We start from the raw sequence: 22,592 nt of genomic DNA, 5'->3' as shown, positions 1-22,592 counted from the left end.
CCAATCAGCATGCATTTCCTCCTGTCCATGGACCGATCAGCATGCTCTTCCTGCATTCTGAGTCCATAAAAGCTGCTGGGCTCAGGCCGGCTTAGACACTCATGGCGACTACCTGTCTGCGGTTGGTAGCTGCACACTTTGGGTGTCCTCTTCGCTGGGCGCTGTTCGATCAACTAATAAAGCTCTTCTCTGCCTTGCTCACCTTTCAGTTTTCTGCATAACCTCATTCTTTCTGGACGAAGGACAAGAACTCAGGACCTGCTGAACAGCGGGAGCAAAAGGAGCTGTAACACTTTTCTGGCCGGTTTGCTGAACTGCAGGCGGGAGCTAAAGGGGCTGTGACATGTTCCTGGCCTGCTTGCTGAGCTGTGGGTGGTGATATGCTCCCGGACTGCAGGAATGAAGAGCGGCAACCCTTCTGGGGGCCTAGATCTTGGGAGTCCCCAAACCAGAGCTTTAACACTATAGTCCTCCCACCCTCTGCTAGTGCCGGGCGGCTGCCCCATATGACGGGAAGCAGCCGCAGGGCCGGGCCAGAGTGGGGTGGTGAGACTGAAAGACCTATACCACAAAGGGGCTGAAACACACTCCCTCAAAGCATGCCCCCCATCCCCGCTGCCCACACTGCAGATGACAAGAGGGAGAGAACAACTGTGGCCATTCTGGAAGCCCAGACCTCGGGGTTTCCTGAGCCAGGGCTGTGACACATTGTAACACCCTCTTTGGAGCTCTGTGGTTCCTGGAATCTCAGAGTTTTTGGGTGCCACCGCGTTCCCCTCGTCCAGACGCTCGTGTCCACAGTGGAAGCTGCTTGCGGTATGTCTGGTTCCGCCGCAGTCTCGCTCGGTGACGGTGCCAGGTGCTACCCGCCCCGCTGCGGCAGCCGGCCTGCTTGCTGTGTACACTGGCCGGACCCCGTACTTGCTCGCTCACACACCCCTTGCCGCTCCGCGCCTGGTTCACTCTCGGCAGGCATAGGATCTGGGCCGGTAGCACAAACGAGCACGGCCTGCTGGGCCAAGTGGGCTGAACGAGCCCAGCAGGAACAAGCAAAACTCAAGTAGATGTACCACTGGCCACAGAGGTTTCCAGCTGGTAGAGCAGCACCTGAAGGAGCCTGTGACAATACATATACATTTCTTTTTGTTTAATCAGTTTGTCTGAAGATTCTCTATACTGTCCAGGCACCATCTCTTCCTATTCAGGAAGAAGAGCCATCTCTTCATGTTCTTTATTGTCAAATGCACTGCTGTCTAATTTCATATCTCTCACCATGATTTAGAAGAAAAAAAAAAAAAGCAGTGCTGCTACACACAATCCCGTGGCTCATTGTCATTTCTAGCAAAACAAAATCGTTCTTCTTGCGTCTGCAGTATCCCAATACCTTTTTTTGTAATGCTGGTCACATCATTACTTGTTAAGCTGCGTCATTCATCCTGCTGCTCCTGAATACTGGCTTCCAAAGTCTTTCTCAAAGAATGTTCTTTATTGATGACCACAGATGGAAATTTTACCCAAAGTATGCAGGAAAATGGGAATGGCTATTTTCCAGTCAGTTAAATTTACTACACATCTTCCGGCTATGTCTTTTCTTGAATGCCTTAGGCCATAATCACTTCATTCCTAAAACGATGTCTCTTTTAATGTCGCTGCACCCCACCTTCTACACTTGGCCACCAAGTGGGAAGACTGGAGAAGGTCCTAGGGGTGGCGCCAGACAAGCAGTTCCGTTCCAGTGCAGGGAATGTCCTTAACCAACCCAAGAGAGCACAGATTCACAACACTGATCTGAAGCCAGAAAGGGGCAGCAATCTGTAAGGCCCCTCAAAAGCCATCAGAGCACTGGCAGTAGACACACCACCCCAGAGGACGACCTGATTCGCGGCACACAGTGGAGACCACCATGGGCCCAGTGCAGCGGCACACCAAGGAAAGGACCTGCTGCTGCCACCACCTCGCCGGCTCCGGGGCTGCAGGTGGGAGCTGGCACTTCCAGCTAGAACACCCCTGGCATGCCACACTGTGGGAAGAGGGTCGAAGAGTGTAGGGATGTGGGGAAGGAAAGAAACGGGTCCCCACAGTCTGGTCTGGCTCAGGGCACCCCGTGCCAGTGAGCCCCAGACAATTTCCCAGAAGGAGCTCAAAACATCAGGCTCCCTGATGGCACGCAGTACTGAATAGCATATTAAATTATTATCCTAGCTCTGCCAGTAATAACTTGGATGAATTTTGCTTTTTGCATTATCTTCCCCATGAAATACAAACCTGTCTCACAGGACAGCATAGGATCTATTAAATCATCATTGGACTAAAGATGCTTATTTTGTAGGCAGCTTTTCCAAATTCAAGTTATTTCAATATGAAAGAATGATGGCGGGCATGAACTTATCAATAATAGGCCACCTATTATCGACTTATGAAATTTGTGCAATCAATAAAACACCATGTAGATCCAGAGATTGATTGATTGATTGTGCTTTCGCATTTGCTTCCTCACATTTCAAATGCCAGCATATGTCTACATGATGGAATAATTTATAGTAAATAGTTCTGTTGATGCCACTAACTGGCAACTACAGAAGAAAAATATATTTAAATGTTTATTTGCAGCTTAAGGTAAAGCATCCATAAATGCATATAAAGTTAGTATTCAGCTCTTTCTGCACTTTAGCACACTTTAAAATATTAGAGCACACTGAATTTTATTCATAAAATATTATATCATAGATATATTTGTTTTCCAGGAGCAACAGTTTTGCCCAAGGCAGAGTGTCAGCACACATAGAATCAGGATGCTTGTGTTAGAAATGACCTAGAGGTCTTAATCCAGGGAGTCTCATTCAACAGGCTTGTGGGCTCATAAGCTCCTGAAGTGTATTGGCTTGTATATTAGCTTCCTATTGCCACTGTAACAAATTACCACAAATTTAGTGGTTTAAAACACTGCAAATGTATTATTTTATAATTCTGTAACTAAAAGAACAGTACATAGTTACTACTCTTCTGGCACAGGTCAGACACAGATCTGAGTAGGCTAAAAGCAAAGTGTCAGCAGAGCTGTGTTCCTTCTGGAGGCTCTTGGAGAGAGTCCATTACCTGGCTTTTTCCAGTTTCTAGGGACTGCCCACATTCTTTAGCTCATGACCCCCTTATCTTCAAAGCCAGCAATGGCTGATCGAGTCTTTCTCAGGCTGCATAACTCTGACATTTTTTGACACTCCTTTTCTGTTGTCACTTTGCCTTCTCTCTGACTCGGATTCCTCCTGCAGTCCTTTTATAAGCACCCTTGTGATTACATTGGGCCCATCTAGATAATCCAGGATTATATCTTCACATCTCAAAATCCTTACCTTGATCTATCTGCAAAGTCTCTTTTGCCACATTGAGTCACATTCACAGGTTCCAGGGACAAGGGTATGGACATCCTCAGGGAGCCATTATTTAGCCTACCACAGTATTGAGAACTCTGAGGTATGTGAGCTGGTGTTATATGTATGCCCTGGATATGTCCTCAAAAGAGCTTCTCCAGAATGGCTCGTCAAAGGGGTCTGTGATTCAAAATGGTTTAATCAATCACCTTTGCAATTTAACCACCCTGTCCTTTCTCGTGGAGGGGAAAATTGAAGTCCCAGAGAGGTTGGCTTGTGCAAGACAACATAAATGATAGGAGATGGTGTTTTCCTGATCCCTGTTTTGACACTTCATAACTATGGCCTACTGAAAATAAATGGACAGATTACAGTAGTGTCATGCCCATGCCATGCAAGAGAAAGAGAACACCTGATACTCCAGAGCAGGTTTGTGGTTAGTCTGTGGCTAATAGAATCAGTGCCACTGGCTGTTGGGGAGATCAGGTCCAACGTTATGCCCCAGTGAGGGTGGACAGGTCACTTTGCTAAGAAGCATAGTGCCTTGAAAGTGGGCCCTGATTTGTGCAGGTATGATGTAGGTGGAAAGAGAGCAACTTATGTGATAAGGCAACACACGGTCAGAGCCCAGGATGTTTCAGCTATTAATTGACAGAAGTATTAGGAATATCCTCCTAACACCTACAAGGCCTTGGGAGATTGATAACGTACCTCATTGCTGTATTCCAGCACAGTGCTGCAGAGTGCAGGATCCAGGGCTGGATTCTGGCTTCAACCGTTACGTGACCCTTGGCACATTGCTCAATTTCTCTGTATCTCAATTACTTCTCTGTATCTCAGTTACTCAATGAATTAATAAAGAATTAATGTTATTTAATGTCATTTCAGCAAGTTACTTTCTAATGGGTGACTATTTGTCACGTGTCCAAAGGTGTAACTAGGATAATTTGTTAAAAGTAACTGGTATACATTGAGCACTACATACTATTTTTACTGCTACTACTGTCGCCACAGATGGGTGCAGACACCTGTTTTGACCACTGGGTGGCAGCAGAGGAAACCATAATTGAAATTCATGCGTTTTGTTTTGTTTCTGAAGTTCTGGTATACTGAAATTACAGAAGCTTAATCATACTTGGTTGTTACTGCAGAAAAATAATCAGGTCAGGAATAATACAGTTTGCCTCTCTGGAAATACCATTTATTGCTCTTCGGTCCAGACGTCACATTTATGGATTTATGCCTCCCAGCTCAAGAAGCCAGTTGTGTAGCAGTCTACACTCCTCAGCCTGCCAGTATCTGTTCTTTATTGACTGGTACTAAATTTCCATAAACTCTATTTAGAAGTTAAAGTTATATCTCCACACCTTATGTTTTCAAGATAGCAAATACCTAGCTAGTCTTGCATTCAGAAGATCTTTGGTTGGCCATGATACTTCAAACTTTTATAGGATTAATGTGATTTCCCTTTGTGATACAAACCAAATGCAAGAAAACAACTAGCAAAATCTCACTGTTGTTTATTACAATCATGCATTAGAATTTCTACAAAAAATGAGTGGAAGACTGAGAACAGAGAAAAGAGACACAGAGAAGGACAGAGTATAAATGCGGTTCTACAATTCAGCTTTGAAAAACATAAAGAAAGCTGAGTAAAACACATCTACACATTGGTGTGTATTTGTCTCCTGGGAAGGTGGCAACTTAGGTCATGATGGGACCGTGGAGGAGCTAATGAAATTAAGAAAGGAGCAGGTTTATATATGTCAAGCTCCAGGGTTTGATGTGGTAGCCAAAAGCATTTTGTAGCAAAATATAAAGTAGTATTAGCACATAATTGACTTTAATTATATGTTTTATAATTACATAAATCCATTAAGCATAAAAGGGAGGGAGTACCATGTTCTTAATGAAAAAGTTTCATTTAACTTGCTGTGAAACAAAAAAATGCTATGGACCATAGCCCCCCCAAAAAAAATACTAAAAATTCAATTTATTTGATCTGAGATAGATAATGTACTGTAAGATGAAATCCCAGGGGTGTGTACTACCTTTTAAGTGTTCACATAGATGCTATAAATCACTCTGAAGCCATGTAGAAGAGCCAACGAATGCTTAGAATCCTTTGCCAGAAAGTTATAGGGGAAGCTCATGATTAACTGGCTCAAAATATAAAATTTTTACATTATACACTAAAAGAGTTTGATGTAGAAAGGGCTTCAGAAGCTAGTGGAAATAGTTTCCTGGTATTAGGGTATAAACAACTATTAATCTTCTTTCTGATGATGTAATGCTATAACTTCAAATATTCTTTGATTTTGTTGTTAACCAAAAGTCTTATTGAAGAGTCTTTACTGTGGTATAGTTCCTGACAACTAATAAACTAATTCTGAGCATGGTTGAAAGTGTTCATTTAACTAGTATGTTCCAATACAGATGAATATAAAAAATTATCGGGTATATAGAAACAGAATTTTAGAACTGGAGCGGAACTTAGGGAACAAAATAGATGTGACATTCCATATTTACACAGCTCATTTGTATCAGCGTGAAACTAGAACCCTAGTTGCCTTCCACAACATACTTCTATTTGTATTTTTAACATCCTTCATGTAATGCCATATCAGTACTGAGTGTAGAGTTAGTAGACAAACTGGAATGGCTTTCCTTGATGACTTGAAAAAGGTCAGTACATTAACATTCTTTTAAAAGTGGAATGCCAGTAAATGTCTTCAGAGAAAGCTCAGATTCAGAGTTGGGGACATTTTCCTTCCAAGAGAAGCAACGTGGGTCTACTACCATTTTAGAAAAATGTATGCATATTGACCTGTATATATATATAAACATAAACATAAAAATCGTACTTGATGTAAAAGAGATCTTAAGCAGTTATTTAGTTCAGTTCTTTTCTTCCAAGAGGTAAAATATTATCATCCCTTTTATTGTATAGGTGAAAAAAATCCAGGTTCCAGAGAGATGGACTGATTTGTCCAAGGTCAAATGACAGATGAGTATGGTGAGGGCAGGACAGTTCTCCTATCCCAGCAAAGAACTACAATATGCAGTCTCTTATTGGAGGATAAAACGAAACCTGAAAACATTTTGATTTCTTAAAAATTCATTTTCTGCTTCTTCCTATTAAGTTCAAGGACCCAGAACTTTATACAAAATAAAACCTTCCATAATTGTGTAAAAGTAGATTACCAAGTAATTGACTGCATTTTAGATAGTATAATCAAGTTCCTTGGTCTCCTTGAAAGTGAGTCTTGAAAATTGGGTTGACTATTGGCAGTTGGTCCACTGTCAAGTAAGCATTGTTTTGACTAAGGAAATAAATAGACAGAATGCCCTCAGATAGCTTATTTTTGCTAATGAGCAAGTTGCTTCAGTGAACGTAGCAAAAATCAGGCACGAGTCACTATATGTCACAGAAATAATCTAGATAAATTAGAAAATTGTCCAGATACTGTAGGCTGCATTTAGTAAAGCCAGGCAGAGCAACGTCAGGCAGGAATTATCCTCTTTTGTAGTTACAGATAATGTATATACAAGTACAGACTGCAGTTTTGGTTTCACAAATGGATTTTGAGTGCAAAGGTGCAATTTGGTAATGAAAAGGTACAAATGGTATCTCTGGAGTAGAGCACAGTGGAGAAGCTTTCTAGAAGAAACTTTATATGTAGTGGCCATAAAAATGCTCCTAGTATGGAGGTGCTACAAGTAACAGGATACTAATAATGATACAATAATATATCATTGTCCCCAGGTTATAGTACGATAACTCAAGGCCTTCCTGCACCGGCTTCTCCCTCACATGTTACCGGATTAGGAAGGGGTTTCTGTCCTGCTTCTCAAAAGGTCAGATATTTAGGTCTGAAGAAAGAGGGGGAGGCTGTGAAAAGTTCTGGATATTATATAAAGGTAGAAACTGATAAAACCAGAAAATAGAGGCAGGGAAAATAGTGATAGAAGACATGGAATGCAAAACAGAAAGAGAGAAAGTAACATTTATTAGCATCTATTTTTGTGAAAGACACTGTGCTAAACATTTTGTATTATCATGTTTAATTCTCATAATAGGTCTAGGAGGTAGCTACAATGTGCAGATGACAAAATAGCACTCAGAAATATTAATTTTCACACAGCGACTAAGTAACAGAACTAAGATGCAAATTTCCGTGTGACTTCACATTCCACTCTAGGCATTACCAGACCATTGGCAAAATTTCAAAACAAGAGATTGGCACAATTATCTAATAAATTGATTTTAGAAATAATATTTGAGATGGACTTACATAAACAAATATCAGAGAGAAAGAAAAAGATGAAGAGATTACATTGAAACGCCCTGATCATAAAAGCCAAGTATCTGCTAAGCAACCTGATTCGTGAAAGGTGCTGTAATCAAGGTTTTAATTCAATACCTCTTGATCTGTCTTCCTCATTATCCTCATCCACCCTATTTCCAAGGAAGCTATAGTGACCTCGCAAGTCATCACCCATGCATAAAAGAGTGGGTACTGAAATATCTCTCCAGTCCTGACAAGAAGGAATACGGATGTGTTTGATGTCTTCACTCCCGGGAATGAAGCCAAATAGCTTCTTTATGCGATGCATGATGAGGAGCCGAGAGTGCTGCTCTGCTGCTTGTTCAAAGAGTTCTCTCTCATTCTGGAGGTGGCTGGTCCAGTAGCAACGTTGCAGAGAGGTGAAGGGAGAGCAGCACCTTGCCACACAGCAGGAGACTAAGACAGCGATGGTTGCCAAGGCGATCAAAATCCAACCCAGCATCTTCACATCATTATTAAAAAGAAAAACAGAAAATATCAATACATCAAATATTCAAGCAACAGCCATGGGAGGAGGGATTCTTACAAACCTAAGAACTAAAATATGGGCATAAAATTTGCTTTTCCCATCTTTAGTATATCAGCAACGTGCTAATGATATGATTTGGAAATAGGTCTGATGGAGGGCATAGGCCCAGCCATTTCAACTTGTTTTTTGAGTTACAGAGAAATTTGACCAGTTAACTTGGAATGGATTCTAAGTACTGTCCTTGAAGTGACAGATGCTATAACCCACCAATTAACCTTACGTATGATACATACCTTTCTTTGCTTTTAGTTCAACCTCACTTCTCAACTATCAGTTACAGGCCTATGCATTCTTTGGGTGTTTAATAAGTATTTGAAAATGATGGTGATGAAAATGATATGATACATAATAATAGTAACCTTCTAAAGCATCTTCAATGATGTACCAACAGGTGTTCATTGATTTTTCTTCCTGAATTGCTCTTTCCTCTTATCTTTTGCAGCTAAAAAGCAAGTCAGTGAACAGACTCATGTTTCTAAATGTATTATAAATAGCATAGTTGGCTGGGTGTGGTGGCTCATACTTGTAATCTCAGTAATTTGAGAGGTTGGGCAGGCGGATCACTTGAGGCCAGGAGTTTGAGAACAGCCTGACCAACATGGTGAAACCCTATCTCTACTAAAAACACAAAAATTAGTCGGGCATGGTGGCACATGCCTGTAATTCCAGCTACTCGGGAGGCTGAGGCACGAGAACTTCTTGAACCCAGGAGGCAGAAGTTGTGCTGAAGCCAGATCATGCCATAAAAATGCTCAGGTGACAGAGAGAGACTCCATCTCAAAAAAAAAAAAAAAAAGATTAAAAATAAATAGCATAGTCACTGTGCCGTGTAGTACCATATTGTTTTCCTTTTCATTTCCCTTGTCCTCAAATAATCATTTGCTGACCAGTTTCATAATGTGTCTTTGAAACATGCTTTAAAAGGAAAATGAACTAGTTTTTGAGACTAGTGTTGGCTTTTAAAGATTGACTCAAATGACTGTTTTCTATTCTTAGAATCCTTTTTTTCTTTTCATTTTACTGTTTTCAATATTTTGCACTTCTTATGTAAAGTGAGAGAGGTAAGTTCCACATATTTAGGGACGCTAGCAGTATGCAGCCACAGTTTGGGTAGTGAAGGCCTCTTCTGCATCTTGTGATTTACCAACAGGCCTGAAGTTTCCAGTGTGTGCACAGTGGGATAGTTGTACTCTATGGAGGCTAAAACCTACAAAGTGATATTTATTACCATTTGACTAAACAGGGGCCAGCATGGTGGAGGAAAAGCCATCCCAGATGCCCATTAACTTATAAATGATCATTTACTGAGCTCCAGGTTAACCTTCCCCCATGTGTAATACATGTGCTTGGTTATGGGGAATTATTCAGATGTGAATAATTAAAGATGCATTCATTTTTCTCTATAATATTTAAGCCTAAAAAGGGACAAATGAGCAAGCCAAGAAATATGGTACAACGGGATAATTTTTGATATGAGTAATCAGAGCACCTGAGGAAGCACAATGGAATGAACTCACTTAAGGGAAAGGAGTATCAGGGAATACTTCCCAGAGGAGATAATGCAAGAGCCTAAATTATTAAAAAGAAGTTCACCAAATGCAAGAAGGTAAAGAGAGTTCTAAGAAGGTCAAGAAAAATAGCATGAATAGTTGGCAGAACCTCAAGACATTTGGACTCACATGCTCATAGGAGTCATGTAAAAGTGGTCAAGGGCCAGATATTGAAGCCTTGTGTGTTATGCCAAGAAAGTGGGTTTGTTCTTAGCCTAGTAGAAAATCACTGAAGGGCTTTATATGCAGTAGGGAAGGGATCTCATCATTCAACTTGCACTTAGAAAGATATTTTTGGCATATATCTAGAAGGTAGATTGAAATGGAGTGAAGTTAATGTCAGGAAGATATTTTAGAATGGGGCATGGGCAAAGAAGAGATTTGAATTCAAGGCGATTTTGTGGTCAACTCACAAAAATCTAACTGAAAAATAATGTATATTCCTGAAATGTGATTGAGACAGTCACAGAAGATGGCCTAGTGAAATGGAAATAGCATGATCTTGGGATATCTTGATCCAGTTTATTAGCCCTGAATTATACAAGTTACATAAACTTTTTGAGCTTTGATTTACTTATCTGTAAAATGGGGTAGTAATATCAGTCTCTCAATATTATCAGGACTAGAATTAAGATATGAAATATTTATACAGTATGTGATAAGTACATCAATAAGTGTAAGTTTTGTTGTCACAAAACCAAATAATCTACTGGCAAAGGTACTCAGAACTGTAAAGCTGTCTTTTCACAGAAATCTGTGTATGCATTTAATAACACATTTTGTTTTGACTTTAAGAAAATCTTACCAATGTGTATTACATTTTAGCTTTTCTTAAGCCAGAAAATTATTTTAAGTTATAATTTTTCTATTGATTTTTTGAATTTTCACATATTTTTACATAGCTCGTCTGAGCATTAGGGCTAGTATTAAAAAAGTTAAGACAGAGCATATCTAATGGTATTTCTAACTTTTTAAAAACTGGGCCATATTGCAATAACTTGATATTCTGTGTCTTGATAGTAGCTTTTCCCAACTAAATAACTTTAGCATTTCTGAAATGTAATAACTCTAAGGTTACCAGTCGAAAAATATGCATGTCTTTGCAATAAGTGGTTTTAAAAAGCCATGTTTTTACTATATGACGGTGATTTCAAAATGTGTTTTTTCCTCAAATCCCTTGGAGAAATTGATGACAGCAGTGTCACTCTTTCTACTGACAAAATGCACAATAGCACTTTTAAAATTTAACCTATAAACGTAGTAGGGTTCAGGCTTTCTTCCCACTCCACCTCACTTTCGGACATAAACCTATCCATAGACACTAAATTTAGAATCACAACTGGAGTTATTTTTCATCATAATTAAGCTTCTTATAATTTTAGATGAGATGGTAATATATAAGAATGTATATTTAAGAATATATATACAGAGAATGGGATTTACTAATATAGCAATAATATTCATAATAATATCTAAAATCTATTGTTCTTAATATAGATTCTAGAAATCATATTAAGTACTCCAGACATATTGGGAATTTATTCCTCACAGCAGCCCCATGTGGTAGGTGCCATTAGTATCCCCATTTTACTCAAGGTTTTGCAGGTTAATAAGTGGCAAAGCAAGACTAAAACTCAGTTCTGCTGACTCCAAAGCCCAACATCCTAACTACATATATTTGCTCAGTAGAACTCACTTTGATGAACAGCATCTAGTATTGCGTTCTGTAATCAGAGAATATGAGAAGCAGTAGGAATCTGAAATGTTTCCATTGACCGTAGTTCTATAGGATAACATAGCAGAGGGAAAAAAAATTCTAAAAACTTACCTGTGACTGGTATCTGTGCAGAAGAGCTATTTCATCTCTTACTAGGATCACGTCAGAAGGAGCTGATCTGCAACATGGAAACCCAGCTAGGATCTCTTCTCGTTTGCTGGCACTGACATTATGAAACACTGGGTAATGGTCCACAGATGCAAATTCACTTGCTGCACATTCATAGTACGTGCCTGTCAGCAGGGTCACCGCCAGCCAGGTTAAAGGAGCAATAACTGCCCTCCCAGTGATGCTGAAGAACATAAGGCAAGCCAGCTTGCACTCTAGGGGGCTGATTCTCCTGTATGGAGGGGCACAGCTGCAGCAGTATTCACCAGTAATTGTCCACATTTGGCTTCTCAGAGCAAAGCCAGCAATGAGAAGGATCAAGGCAGGAATGACAAGAAAAGCAGAACCATAATAGAAATTTTTTCCAACCTGACAAGGACAGCTGAATGTGGAAGAGGAGAAGAGTTGTTGCCCACCAATAGTCAAGGCTGCAATTAAAGAATTGATAAATATTCCATTTCTCTGCAGAGAAGACACAATACTGTTGAGAGTTGGGCACATCTTGGGAAGCTCTTACACAAATCAGCTTGTGACCCTTTCTGATCATTAGACTCCACCAGCTATAACCATTTTATGGGATCTTACTGGTTTAACTGGTTGTGTCAAGTGATCCAATATCCTTACATGTTTAAAGGATTCTAGCATCTTTCCTTGTGTACTTTGAAAACGCTGAGCTCAGATTGATTACAGCTGAAAGAAATTGAGGGAGAGTTCCTTTAGGTATGAGTGAAGGGGGGAATTTCTTTTTTTTACTATAATAAAAGTAGGGTGGCTTGCTTAGAAAGCAGACTGCCTCCATCTTTCTATGTGCTGCTTTGTATGACACAAAATGCTGAGCACCAGCAAATAGAGCATTGAAAGCAAAACAGAGACATTCTTAACCTTGTACTAGATTAGAATCTCGTCACCATAAAATTATAATAAAATGAATAATGGAAATTATTAAATACTAGACCAATCCGAAATTTAGGGCTGGCTGGAATGTTCCTAAGGGTTCTGCTAGAAGAGCTCAAAAGATTTCCCAAAGGAAAGAACAAGGCTAGATGCCCCTAAAGCCAAATCACAACAAAATATTCTAACTTTGCATAAAAATTTTAAATCTGCTTGCATTGACAGAATATTGCTATATGCTGCTTGAAAATTTAAGTTGCAGATTTGTTTATATGTATCTTTTTGTTGTATGAAAATGTGATTTTTTTTTTTTTTTGAGACGGAGTCTCGCTCTGTCACCCAGGCTGGAGTGCAGTGGCGCAATCTCGGCTCACTGCAAGCTCTGCCTCCCAGGTTCACGCCATTATCCTGCCTCAGCCTCCCGAGTAGCTGGGACTACAGGCGCCTGCCACCACGCCCGGCTAATTTTTTGTATTTTTAGTAGAGACGGGGTTTCACCGTGTAAGCCAGGATGGTCTCAATCTCCTGACCTCGTGATCCGCCCTCCTCAGCCTCCCAAAACGCTGGGATTACAGGTGTGAGACACCTCGCCCAGCCGATATTTGGTTTTTAATAAAGTGATATATCTATAAACAAAAAGTAAGATGTTTTCTGTGTGTATTTAACCAGTAAATATTTATTATAGAATTTCTATATAAAGGGCACTGAACTAGGCTTGACCGGGTTTATAAAAAGTGAATATGATATACATTTTCTCTTCTCAAATACACTTTTAACTGGACATGGTTAAATACGAAAGGAAATGTAGTACTGAGAAATTCACCCAAAATGCAGTACAGACAAGGAAATAAAATAATTATTTTTGAAAACAGTTAAGCAACTACACAATCTGTCTAGTAGGAGTTCTGGAAGAAAAAAGGAAGGAATAGACAGGCAATATTTGAAGAAGAAATAACTGAGAACTTTGCAGAATCAAAGAATAGTTCTTATATCTGAAGAATGTTGGTAATTCTGAGCAATATAAAGAGAAATAAATGCACAACTAAACACAGAATAAAACTGCAGAATGTAAAAAAATAAAGAGATATTCTTTTAAACTACCAGAAAGAAAAAAACAGATAATCTACAAAAGAATGGCAATGACTGACAGCAGATTTCTCATCAATAACAATAAAGACCAGAAGACATTATCTTCAGAGTGCTTAGTACCAGCCAAACTATCATTCAAGATAGAGCAAAATAAAGACACATCAAGGCTAAGGGAATTTTCCATCCACAGAACCTCATTAGGAGGATTACTAAAGGATATATTACAGCAAAAAGGAAAATGAGCCCCAAGGAAAGACACAGGAGCAAAAAATAATGATGGGCACAAGTATAATCTTTTAAAAGTCCATTCAATTCAGAAATAACTAATTTTTATTTCAAAAGATACAACTAAGGCAATATATTATTATAATAAGATGTCACTACATATCTACTAAAATGTCTAAAATAAAGACTAGCCATATCAAATGTTGGCAAGGAGGCAGAGCAACTGAAATTCTCATACACTGATGGTGGGAATGTGAAATGGAGTAACCACTTTGGAAAATTGTTATTTTATTTAAAAGGTAGCCATACATCTGCCATATAACATAAGCATGTGTCTCCTAGTTACTTACACAAGAGAAATGAAAGCACATAGCCACATGAAAACTTGCACATGAACGTCCATAGCAACCCTATTTAGAATAGCCAAAAGCTGGAAACAACCCAAATGTTCATCAACAAAGGAATGAATCAACAAAGTATTATACATTCATACAATGGAATACTACTCAGCAAAAAAAAGGATAAAACAATTGAAGTAATAGCAAAAACCACAATTACATTTGCACCAACCTAATATATATTAATACAATAACTTGAATGAATTCAGAAATAATTTTCTGGATGAAATAATTCAGGAAAAGGAGTACATAATGTATGATTCTTTTAATGTAAAATTCTAGGAAATGTAAATTAATCTATACTGACAGAAAACAGACCAGTGCTTGCCTAGGAAGTCTGGAAGTAGGGATAAGGAGAGGGATTGCAAAGGAATATGAGAAATATCCCTTTGTAATTCTAGGGTTATATGAACTTGTGCCGCGGAATTTTAATTTAGAGAGGTGACTGAGTGACAACACAAAGAGGCCAATGCCATTTAAATAATTTATTGTCACATAAGGTCACGGGGGTGCATCAGGTTTGGTCAGGGGACAGAAGGAGGCAGGGAAAGCCTAGCTAGAGCCTTTATTGGGCACTCTGTGGAAAAGGCAAGGCAGGGCAGGGAAAACACTTAGGGTCTAGCTTAAACAATTCTGATAGGCTTTGGGGCACAGAGGCTAGCCCTACGTGCCCATGACCTGGCCATAGTTTATTTAGGGGAGGGTAAATATTGGCTTGGTATATGAGAATTAGATAAGGAAGTGGTTCAGAGTATGGGCTCTGATCACAGGGGAGATGTAAGCAACTTGGCCATTATTTGACCTTGTAATTAATGGATGCCAAATAGACAAATACAAAATCTGAGAAAACACAACTAGGACAGGGATGATGGAAATGTTAATTATATTGATTTATTTGGTGGCTTCAGGGGTATAAGTGTAATCACTAAAAGAATGGAAATCCAACGCATAGATCATTCAAAAAAGAGGAAATACAAAGAGAATATTGACAGAAAAGGAGAGAGTAAACAAGGGAAAGAGGATGGTAAAGAGAAAACAGGAAATAATGGTAGAAATGGGACTAAATACATCAATAATCACAACAAAAAATTTTTTTCAACAGCTAACAATTACTGACACTAGGCACTGCTCTAAGAACTTTATGTTATTTAGTTCCTACAATAACCCTATGATGAGATACTAATATTATCCTCAAAGTTTTTATAGATGAGAGGACTGAGGTGTGGAGAGATTACCCAGGAAAATTACCCTGGCACTTCCGCCCATCACACACAGATGAACGGAAGTGCCAGGATTGGGACTCAGGTGGTCTGACACATGCTTTTAACCACTATTCCAGAGGTAGATTAAACTTACCTACAAAGTCACTGAAAAATAGAGTCATGCTGCTTACAAGTGACACTCTCAAAACTATACCACACACAATGCTTGAAAATAAAGGTACTGAAATACATATCAATGGGAACAACAATATTAATAGAAGGCAAAACTTAACTAAAAAGTGTCACGAGGAATAATTTTGGCAATTGTCAACTTGTATGTCTGTGATTGCATAACTTTGAAATATATAAAGCAATAACTGATCAAATTATAAAGAAAATTCTTATAATTATGGATATATATGTGTGTGTATACATATGTGTATGTATATATATATGGAAATATATATATATATATTTCGAAATATATATATATATATATATATATATATATATATATATATATATTTGAGATGGAGTTTCACTCTTGTCATCCAGGCTGGAGTGCAATGGCATAATCTTGGCTCACTGCAACCTCTGCCTGCTGGGTTCAAGCGATTCTCCTGCCTCAGCCTCCCTAGTAGCTGGGATTACAGGCATGCACCACCATGCCCAGCTAATTTTTTTGTATTTTTAGTAGAAACAGGGTTTCACCATGTTAGCCAGGCTGGTCTTAAACTCCCGACCTCAGGTGGTCCACCCACCTCGGCCTCCCAAAGTGCTGGGGTTACAGTTGTGAGCCACCATGTCTGGCTGGAGAGATATTTTTAATATACTTTTATTGGAAATGAATCAATCAAGTAAATATCAGAAAATATATAAAATATACAAAGAACAAGCTTAGCAAGTTTTGTCTGAGAGTTTTGTATATATAAATAATATATAATGTATTTACATTTCAAAACAGCTAGAAAAGAGGTCTTGAAATGTTCTCAACACGTAGAAATGATCAATACTCAAGATGATGGATACCCTAAATGCCCTAACTTGATCATTGTATATTCTATCCATGTACCTCATAAATATCATGTATCAACACAAAAATTTAAAAAAGCAAAGCCTGCAGGGTATATAGTGACATGTTCAGTAAAGCTTGATAGTAAATGCCACATCTTTCCTTAGGCTTATAATTTTGTTTTTATTTTTTACATATATATACATTTTGAGATGGAGTCTCACTGTGTCACTCAGGATGGAGTGCAGTGGCACCATCTCGGCTCACCGCAACCTCCATCTCCCAGGTTCAAGCGATTCTTTTGCCTCAGCCTCCCAAGTAGCTAGGATTACAGGTACCCTCCACCACACCTGGCTAATTTTTTTGTATTTTTAGTAGAGATGGGGTTTTGCCATGTTGGCCAGGGTGGTCTCAAACTCCTGACCTCAGGTGATCCACTGGCCTCAGTCTCCCAAAGTGATGGCATTACAGATGTGAACCACCATGCCCGGCCTCCTTATGTTTAAAATTTTATATTTAAAAATGAACTTAATTAAAGTACAGATGGTCCCCACCTTACAATTGTGTGAAGGCAATACACATTCAGGAGAAACCCTACATCAAACATGCACACGACCATTCTGTTTTTTATTGTCAGTGCAATATTCAATAAATTACATGAGATATTCAATACTTTATTATGAAATAGGCTTTCTGTTAGATGATTTTGCTCAACCGTAGGCTAATGTAAGTGTTCTGAGCATGTTAATGTAGGCTAGCTTAAGCTATGCTGCTCGGTATGTGAGGTATATTAAATGCATTCTGACTGCTGAATGGTTTGTTGGGATATAACCCTATCACAAATTGAGAAGCATCTGTATATGGGGAGTGAGGAAGTGGGGAAGGAAATTGTAGACCATTCTTTCAGGGAATTATGTAGGAAAGGATGGAGCATAGATTGATTAGAAGACATTATTGGATTGTAAAATTCTTGCTGTAAAGGAGTTTGTAGATGATAAATTCCCAAGTTTTACTATTGCTTACTGTTGAAAGAACTAATCACTTCATCTGTAGTGCTTGTTAATGACTGTGAATTATCACATTTATGAGTAATCAATTTTCTTAGTTCTTTTGTGATGCTATAATACTTCAGATTAGTATAAACACCAGACATTTATTTCTTACAGTTCTGGAGGTTGGGAAGTACAAGATCAAGGTGCTGGCATTGTTTTCTGGCAAGGGCTCTTCTCTGCTTCCAAGATGGCACCTTGTTGCTATATCCTCACATAGCAGAAGAGCAACAAAAGTCTAAGCTATTTCCTTCCAGCCCTTTTATTAGGTGCTAATTCATTCATGAGAGCAGAACCCTCATGACCTAATCACTTCCCCAAAGGCCCCAACTCTTAAAACTACCACAATGGGCATTAAGTTTAAACACACAAATTTTAGGGACATTCAGACCTTTGCCTTCTCTGATAGTTTGCGGGTGATCATACAACCCACAGATCAGTGGATATCATCCTCTATTAGCACCTTCCCAAGTGTCTATTCTGCTGCCCACGTATTCCCAAAGGACCAGCATAGGGGCATAGCTCAATTCACCACTTACTTGGGTTCGTTGACTACAGTGCAGTTTTACCAGACTGAAGAATGTGTCTTTCTCCTAACCCCAGTTCCAAATTTAGTCCTAACAAGCCTAAAGAACTCTTAGTAAAACAGGAAAAACTTTGCTTATGCATTATCTTGAAATAATTCTTTCCTAGTTGGCTGCCAGGGCAGACATTGTAGATCATGTACTTGCTTGAAACATCATCTCTGTGCTTTCTTCTATTTAAGGGAGGAGTACCTTTACATTAAAAAAGGAGTCGGGAACACAGGGCTCACTTGCATCCTAAGAACTGCTGAAGACTAGTAGGTTTCATAGTCTGAAAACCAGCAAACCAGTGTCCCCTGTGATGGTGAGTACAGCCGTGGTCGTGCAGGTTGTGCTTTGTACAGTAGCACCTGGCAGGGGTTCTGTTCCTTCCTTAAGCTCTGTGTCTTGACTGGAAGGTCATGGAGCAGAGGGGAGCCATGTCAGTCTGAAGTAAAAGCCGGCTTTTTCTAATACACCCAATGACATCCTGAATTCTCCCAATGGCCCTAATGTGAGCATACCACAGCCATTAGAGTTTAGTGAGATTAATTCCAGTACCGCCATCACCTCGCAGCAAGCACACAGGCCCTTTCTATGTTATTCTCTGGGGTATCTTACTCGAACTCAGGATTGCCCACAGATTGACCCAGCGACATGCTGTCACTGCACCTTAGTAAGCTTTGTGAGTCTTCCTCTAAAATAGTTTGCTCTAACATAATTAGAGTGTGTGCAGTACAAAATAAATTTGATTTGGAACCATCAAATTTAGTCCAAATCCCTTCTTGTTGCCAACATCCAGATAACCTTGAATACATTTCTCAACCTCTGTACTTTTAGATTCTTATCCTGTAAAACGGCCACGATTACAGTACTATTTCACAGATTGTATTTGAATTAAAATGAGATAAAGAGAATGAAAACCACATTGTAAACTGTAAATTTGATATACATATAAGTCGTTATTATTTGCTACTGAAAAACTCTCCACCCCATACCCCACAACCAAGTGAAATTAATTTTCCTGAGATCATAGTGTCACAGAACATATGCAGTGATGGAAATACCTTAGGTATTGTAGAATTCCATTCAATTTATCCAACCACAAGAATAACCTATAGTAACTAGTTTTTATATAGTGCATTTTAATGTGTTTTACAGCACATCTCGTCACTTTGGTTCTCACAATTATTCTGTGAGGTGGGTGATATTGTTGCCATTTTGCAAATGTGGAAACTGAGCCATAGAGCAATAAAATGGCTTGCCCAATGCCACACAGCCGGTAAATGGTAGGGCTGCAACTGAGCCTTCCAAATCCTCCTAGGTTCTTTCAACTACACCACACTTTTCTTCGGAGTATTCTTGAATCTGTCACTTTATAGCAAGAATTTGCCAGAACAAATAGGACTAATGGACTCGAACTAAAAATAGTAGAAAATTACTTCCCTAAACTGAGTTTTCCACTTCTATTTCTGGAAAGATTTTGATCCTCCTCTGCACGCTGCAGTTGTCAAGGTGAAAGGATTTTTTATTTGAACTTTAAGTATTTCTGCATAAATAAAGAGAGCCTTCAATAGCTAACGTCTCTGGAACTCTCAAAAGAAAGCTAAGGGCTTACTTTCTCTACCAGAATCATTATACATTATTATACTGTAGAGCACCCATTTTGAACAACAGTTTTGTAAGAAAATATTGCCCATTATATCACTCCTTAATGTTGTTGATTGCTGCTAATGAAAAGCAAAAAATGTTACCAGATATATTTGAATACTGTAATCACACAAGATAGGGATCTATGGTTTTGGGGACAGTGTGATAACCATTGGTGTAGTTAAGGGATCAGGTTTGAACTCAGGATTTATTACCTACAGATTGCTGATCTTGTCTCTCTAATTCTTACAACAATCAATCCAAGACTGAATAATGCTAACATTCAGATCTATCTTGGATTGCGAAGGTTTCTGTTTGTGATTTTAAAACAATGTCTTGGCATGAGAACAAAACACCACTCTTGAACTCCCTTGGGCTAAAGAAGTTTTTGTGTCTCAGTGCTTCAGGTCTGACTTCACATTATCAGCTTTTATGGCTCTAGATTACAATTCATCCTTACAAATAAAGCAGTTATTTGATCCATGGCAAGTTACGTGGCTATAAGCCAATCCTGTTGTTCATGGTTTTTTTCCCTCTTCAGCTCAGCAAAGAGCAAAAGCAGTAGAGTGCAGAAGCAGCACTCCTCTCTCAAAGCGAGGAAGAGCTTACAAAAACAAAACAAAAAGACATGGACTGATATACCTCTAAGAAACAGGCAAAAGAAGAGAAATTGAAGATCATATTCTTCATCTGTCAAGCACTATGTCTCGCCCTGTACACCGAAGACCAGAATACCATAAAATAGTAAGATCTTTCTACAAAGAGATTTTTCTACTTCAGAGAAAATGTTTTCTTGAGTGATTTCCGATTTATTTTAAAAAGTGATGCTATAAGAATTTTTAGTGGAGGAAAGAGAGTGTTCAGGGGGGTGAATCATAAATAACACATCTAGGAATAATTATGATTATCTCCCACATAAAGAATAATCAATTCTTTATACAGACTTTAAGATCTTCTTTTCTGACTAATTATATCCATACGAGTGTCAATTTTTTTGCTTCTGACAGAAAATATGAAAATATTAGCAATTTTTTGTATTTCATACTTCAGGAAATAGGAACTTATATATATATGTATGTATATATATATATGTATACAGGTATGTATTTATGTGTGTATATATATGTATACAGGTATGTATATATATACAGTATATAGTTGATATGTGTAACACTGAATAGAAATAGGTCATCAAAAAAGGATTGCCTTTAAAAATGTTTCCTAGTGTTATTTTAACTTGGTATGTAATATTATCCTTTCTACATATTCCCGGTTAAGATTTATTTATAAACCTTATTTTTTTGCAGATTAGTTTTAAATAACATTCTTTAATATTCTCTTATAGTTTTAGTCATTAAGAAGCTACAGATACAAAAACTCATTGTTAACTTTAAAATTATGTTAATTATTTCAAGAGACTGATGGGCATTTGATATAATTAAGTAATTTCAGACTTGGTGTTTAGAATTGTAGTGACTAACTGGCATACTTCAGTTTGAAATGCCTGCAGATATCTCCTCTGGCATTCTGGGATCTTGATTTATTTTCCTGTGGGACTCTCAAGTGCTAAAAATACATGGTATATAGTTCATATTATATTGAAATCATTTGATTTTATAAAGCAGTTAAAATACAGTTTTATCCTGATACATTCATAACCTACTGAAATAGTTAATGATGTTCTTTCAGATAATCATACGATTATTTTTATTGTTTTAAAAACTATGAAGATAAACTTATGTTGACCTTTCCTGGCATCTGTGGTATGGATTTGAGACCCAATTGAACAAGTAGTTCAAGGTATAGTCCTTGGCCATGAAGTAGAATAGAGAAAGCTGGCCTTCATGGGTACTGAACCAGAAATTTGGCTGGAAATAAAATAGGTTTCAAGATATAATAGTGCCCACCCATTGGGGACAGAGAAGAAATTCCATTATTTCAGTTTGGCCTTAATTATAAATGGACACAATTTTGGGGCCATGGCATGTAGGTAGAGTATAATTTTTTCTACTTTTCTCTTTTTCAAATTCTTTTGTTTTACTGCTAGTCACAACAATCTCATCATTCTCTCTCTCTCTCTCTCTTCTTCACCTTTGCTTATCTTTATGCTGTAGCATTAGTACATGGCAGCACTTTGTCTTCTGCTGTGGCTCTTATATGTTGAGCAGACTTTTCATTGATAATTTACCAGCATTTCTTGTGATTTATTATTAGGTTCTTGGAAAAATCCTAAGCCAAACCTAAATTGTCTTAAGTTTTAGTTTTCACTTATAATTCACTCTAAAAATGGGACATATTTTGGAGACCTATAAGGAAATATCACATTCCCCTTTTTTCTCTAAGTAAAAAGAAAAGAAACTCACAAATTTGCTGCTACATTTGGGTTTATCCTGAAGGTCTCCTTGGCAGATCTGGGAGCCATTAGGGATTGTGCTTTTTTTTTTTTTTTCTTGAGACGGAGTCTCGCTCTGTCACCCAGGCTGGAGTGCAGTGGTGCAATCTCGGCTCACTGCAAGCTCCGCCTCCCGGGTTCACGCCATTCTCCTGCCTCAGCCTCTCAGAGTAGCTGGGACTACAGGCGCCCGCCACCACGCCCGGCTAATTTTCTTTTGTATTTTTAGTAGAGACGGGGTTTCACCGTGGTCTCGATCTCCTGACCTCGTGATCCGCCCGCCTTGGCCTCCCAAAGTGCTGGGATTACAAGCGTGAGCCACCGCGCCCGGCCTCCTGAGAAGTCTTATCCAATTCTTGCTTCCAACTGAAAACATGGTTGGCATATATTTTAGAAAAACAGAAATTTATGTTAGAAATTAGTATTTTTAAAAAACTGTC

At 38.6% G+C, this 22,592-nt stretch overlaps 2 protein-coding genes across 3 annotated transcripts in view; one reads left to right on the top strand and one right to left on the bottom strand.

Moving 5' to 3' along the window:
• Nucleotides 1-4,872: 4,872 nt before the first annotated feature.
• Nucleotides 4,873-22,182, bottom strand: CALHM4 (calcium homeostasis modulator family member 4). 2 transcript variants are annotated; one of them, XM_004087635.3, is made up of 3 exons: nt 22,124-22,182; nt 11,625-11,691; nt 7,773-8,159 (listed from the first exon to the last, which is right to left on the bottom strand). In XM_004087635.3, the coding sequence occupies exons 1-3, from the start codon at nt 22,180-22,182 to the stop codon at nt 7,773-7,775; spliced, it is 513 nt and encodes a 170-aa protein (XP_004087683.1). The 2 variants fall into 2 exon arrangements, with proteins under 2 accessions (XP_030659155.1, XP_004087683.1); XM_030803295.1 differs by lacking the exon at nt 22,124-22,182 and having other exon boundaries at nt 4,873-8,159; nt 11,625-12,844.
• The window catches only part of TRAPPC3L (trafficking protein particle complex 3 like), a 58,489-nt gene continuing 56,189 nt past the window's right edge, over nt 20,293-22,592 (top strand). The window contains exon 1 of the mRNA XM_003255605.2: nt 20,293-20,504. Coding sequence (XP_003255653.1) covers nt 20,463-20,504 — 42 coding nt within the window. The 5' untranslated portion in view covers nt 20,293-20,462. The remainder of the gene's footprint in view (nt 20,505-22,592) is intronic.

This window comes from Nomascus leucogenys, chromosome 3 (genome assembly GCF_006542625.1).
Source record: "Nomascus leucogenys isolate Asia chromosome 3, Asia_NLE_v1, whole genome shotgun sequence".
Taxonomy (NCBI): domain Eukaryota; kingdom Metazoa; phylum Chordata; class Mammalia; order Primates; family Hylobatidae; genus Nomascus; species Nomascus leucogenys.
The sequence above is the reverse complement of the archived record's forward strand: the minus strand, read 5'-3'. Positions and strand labels throughout refer to the sequence as shown.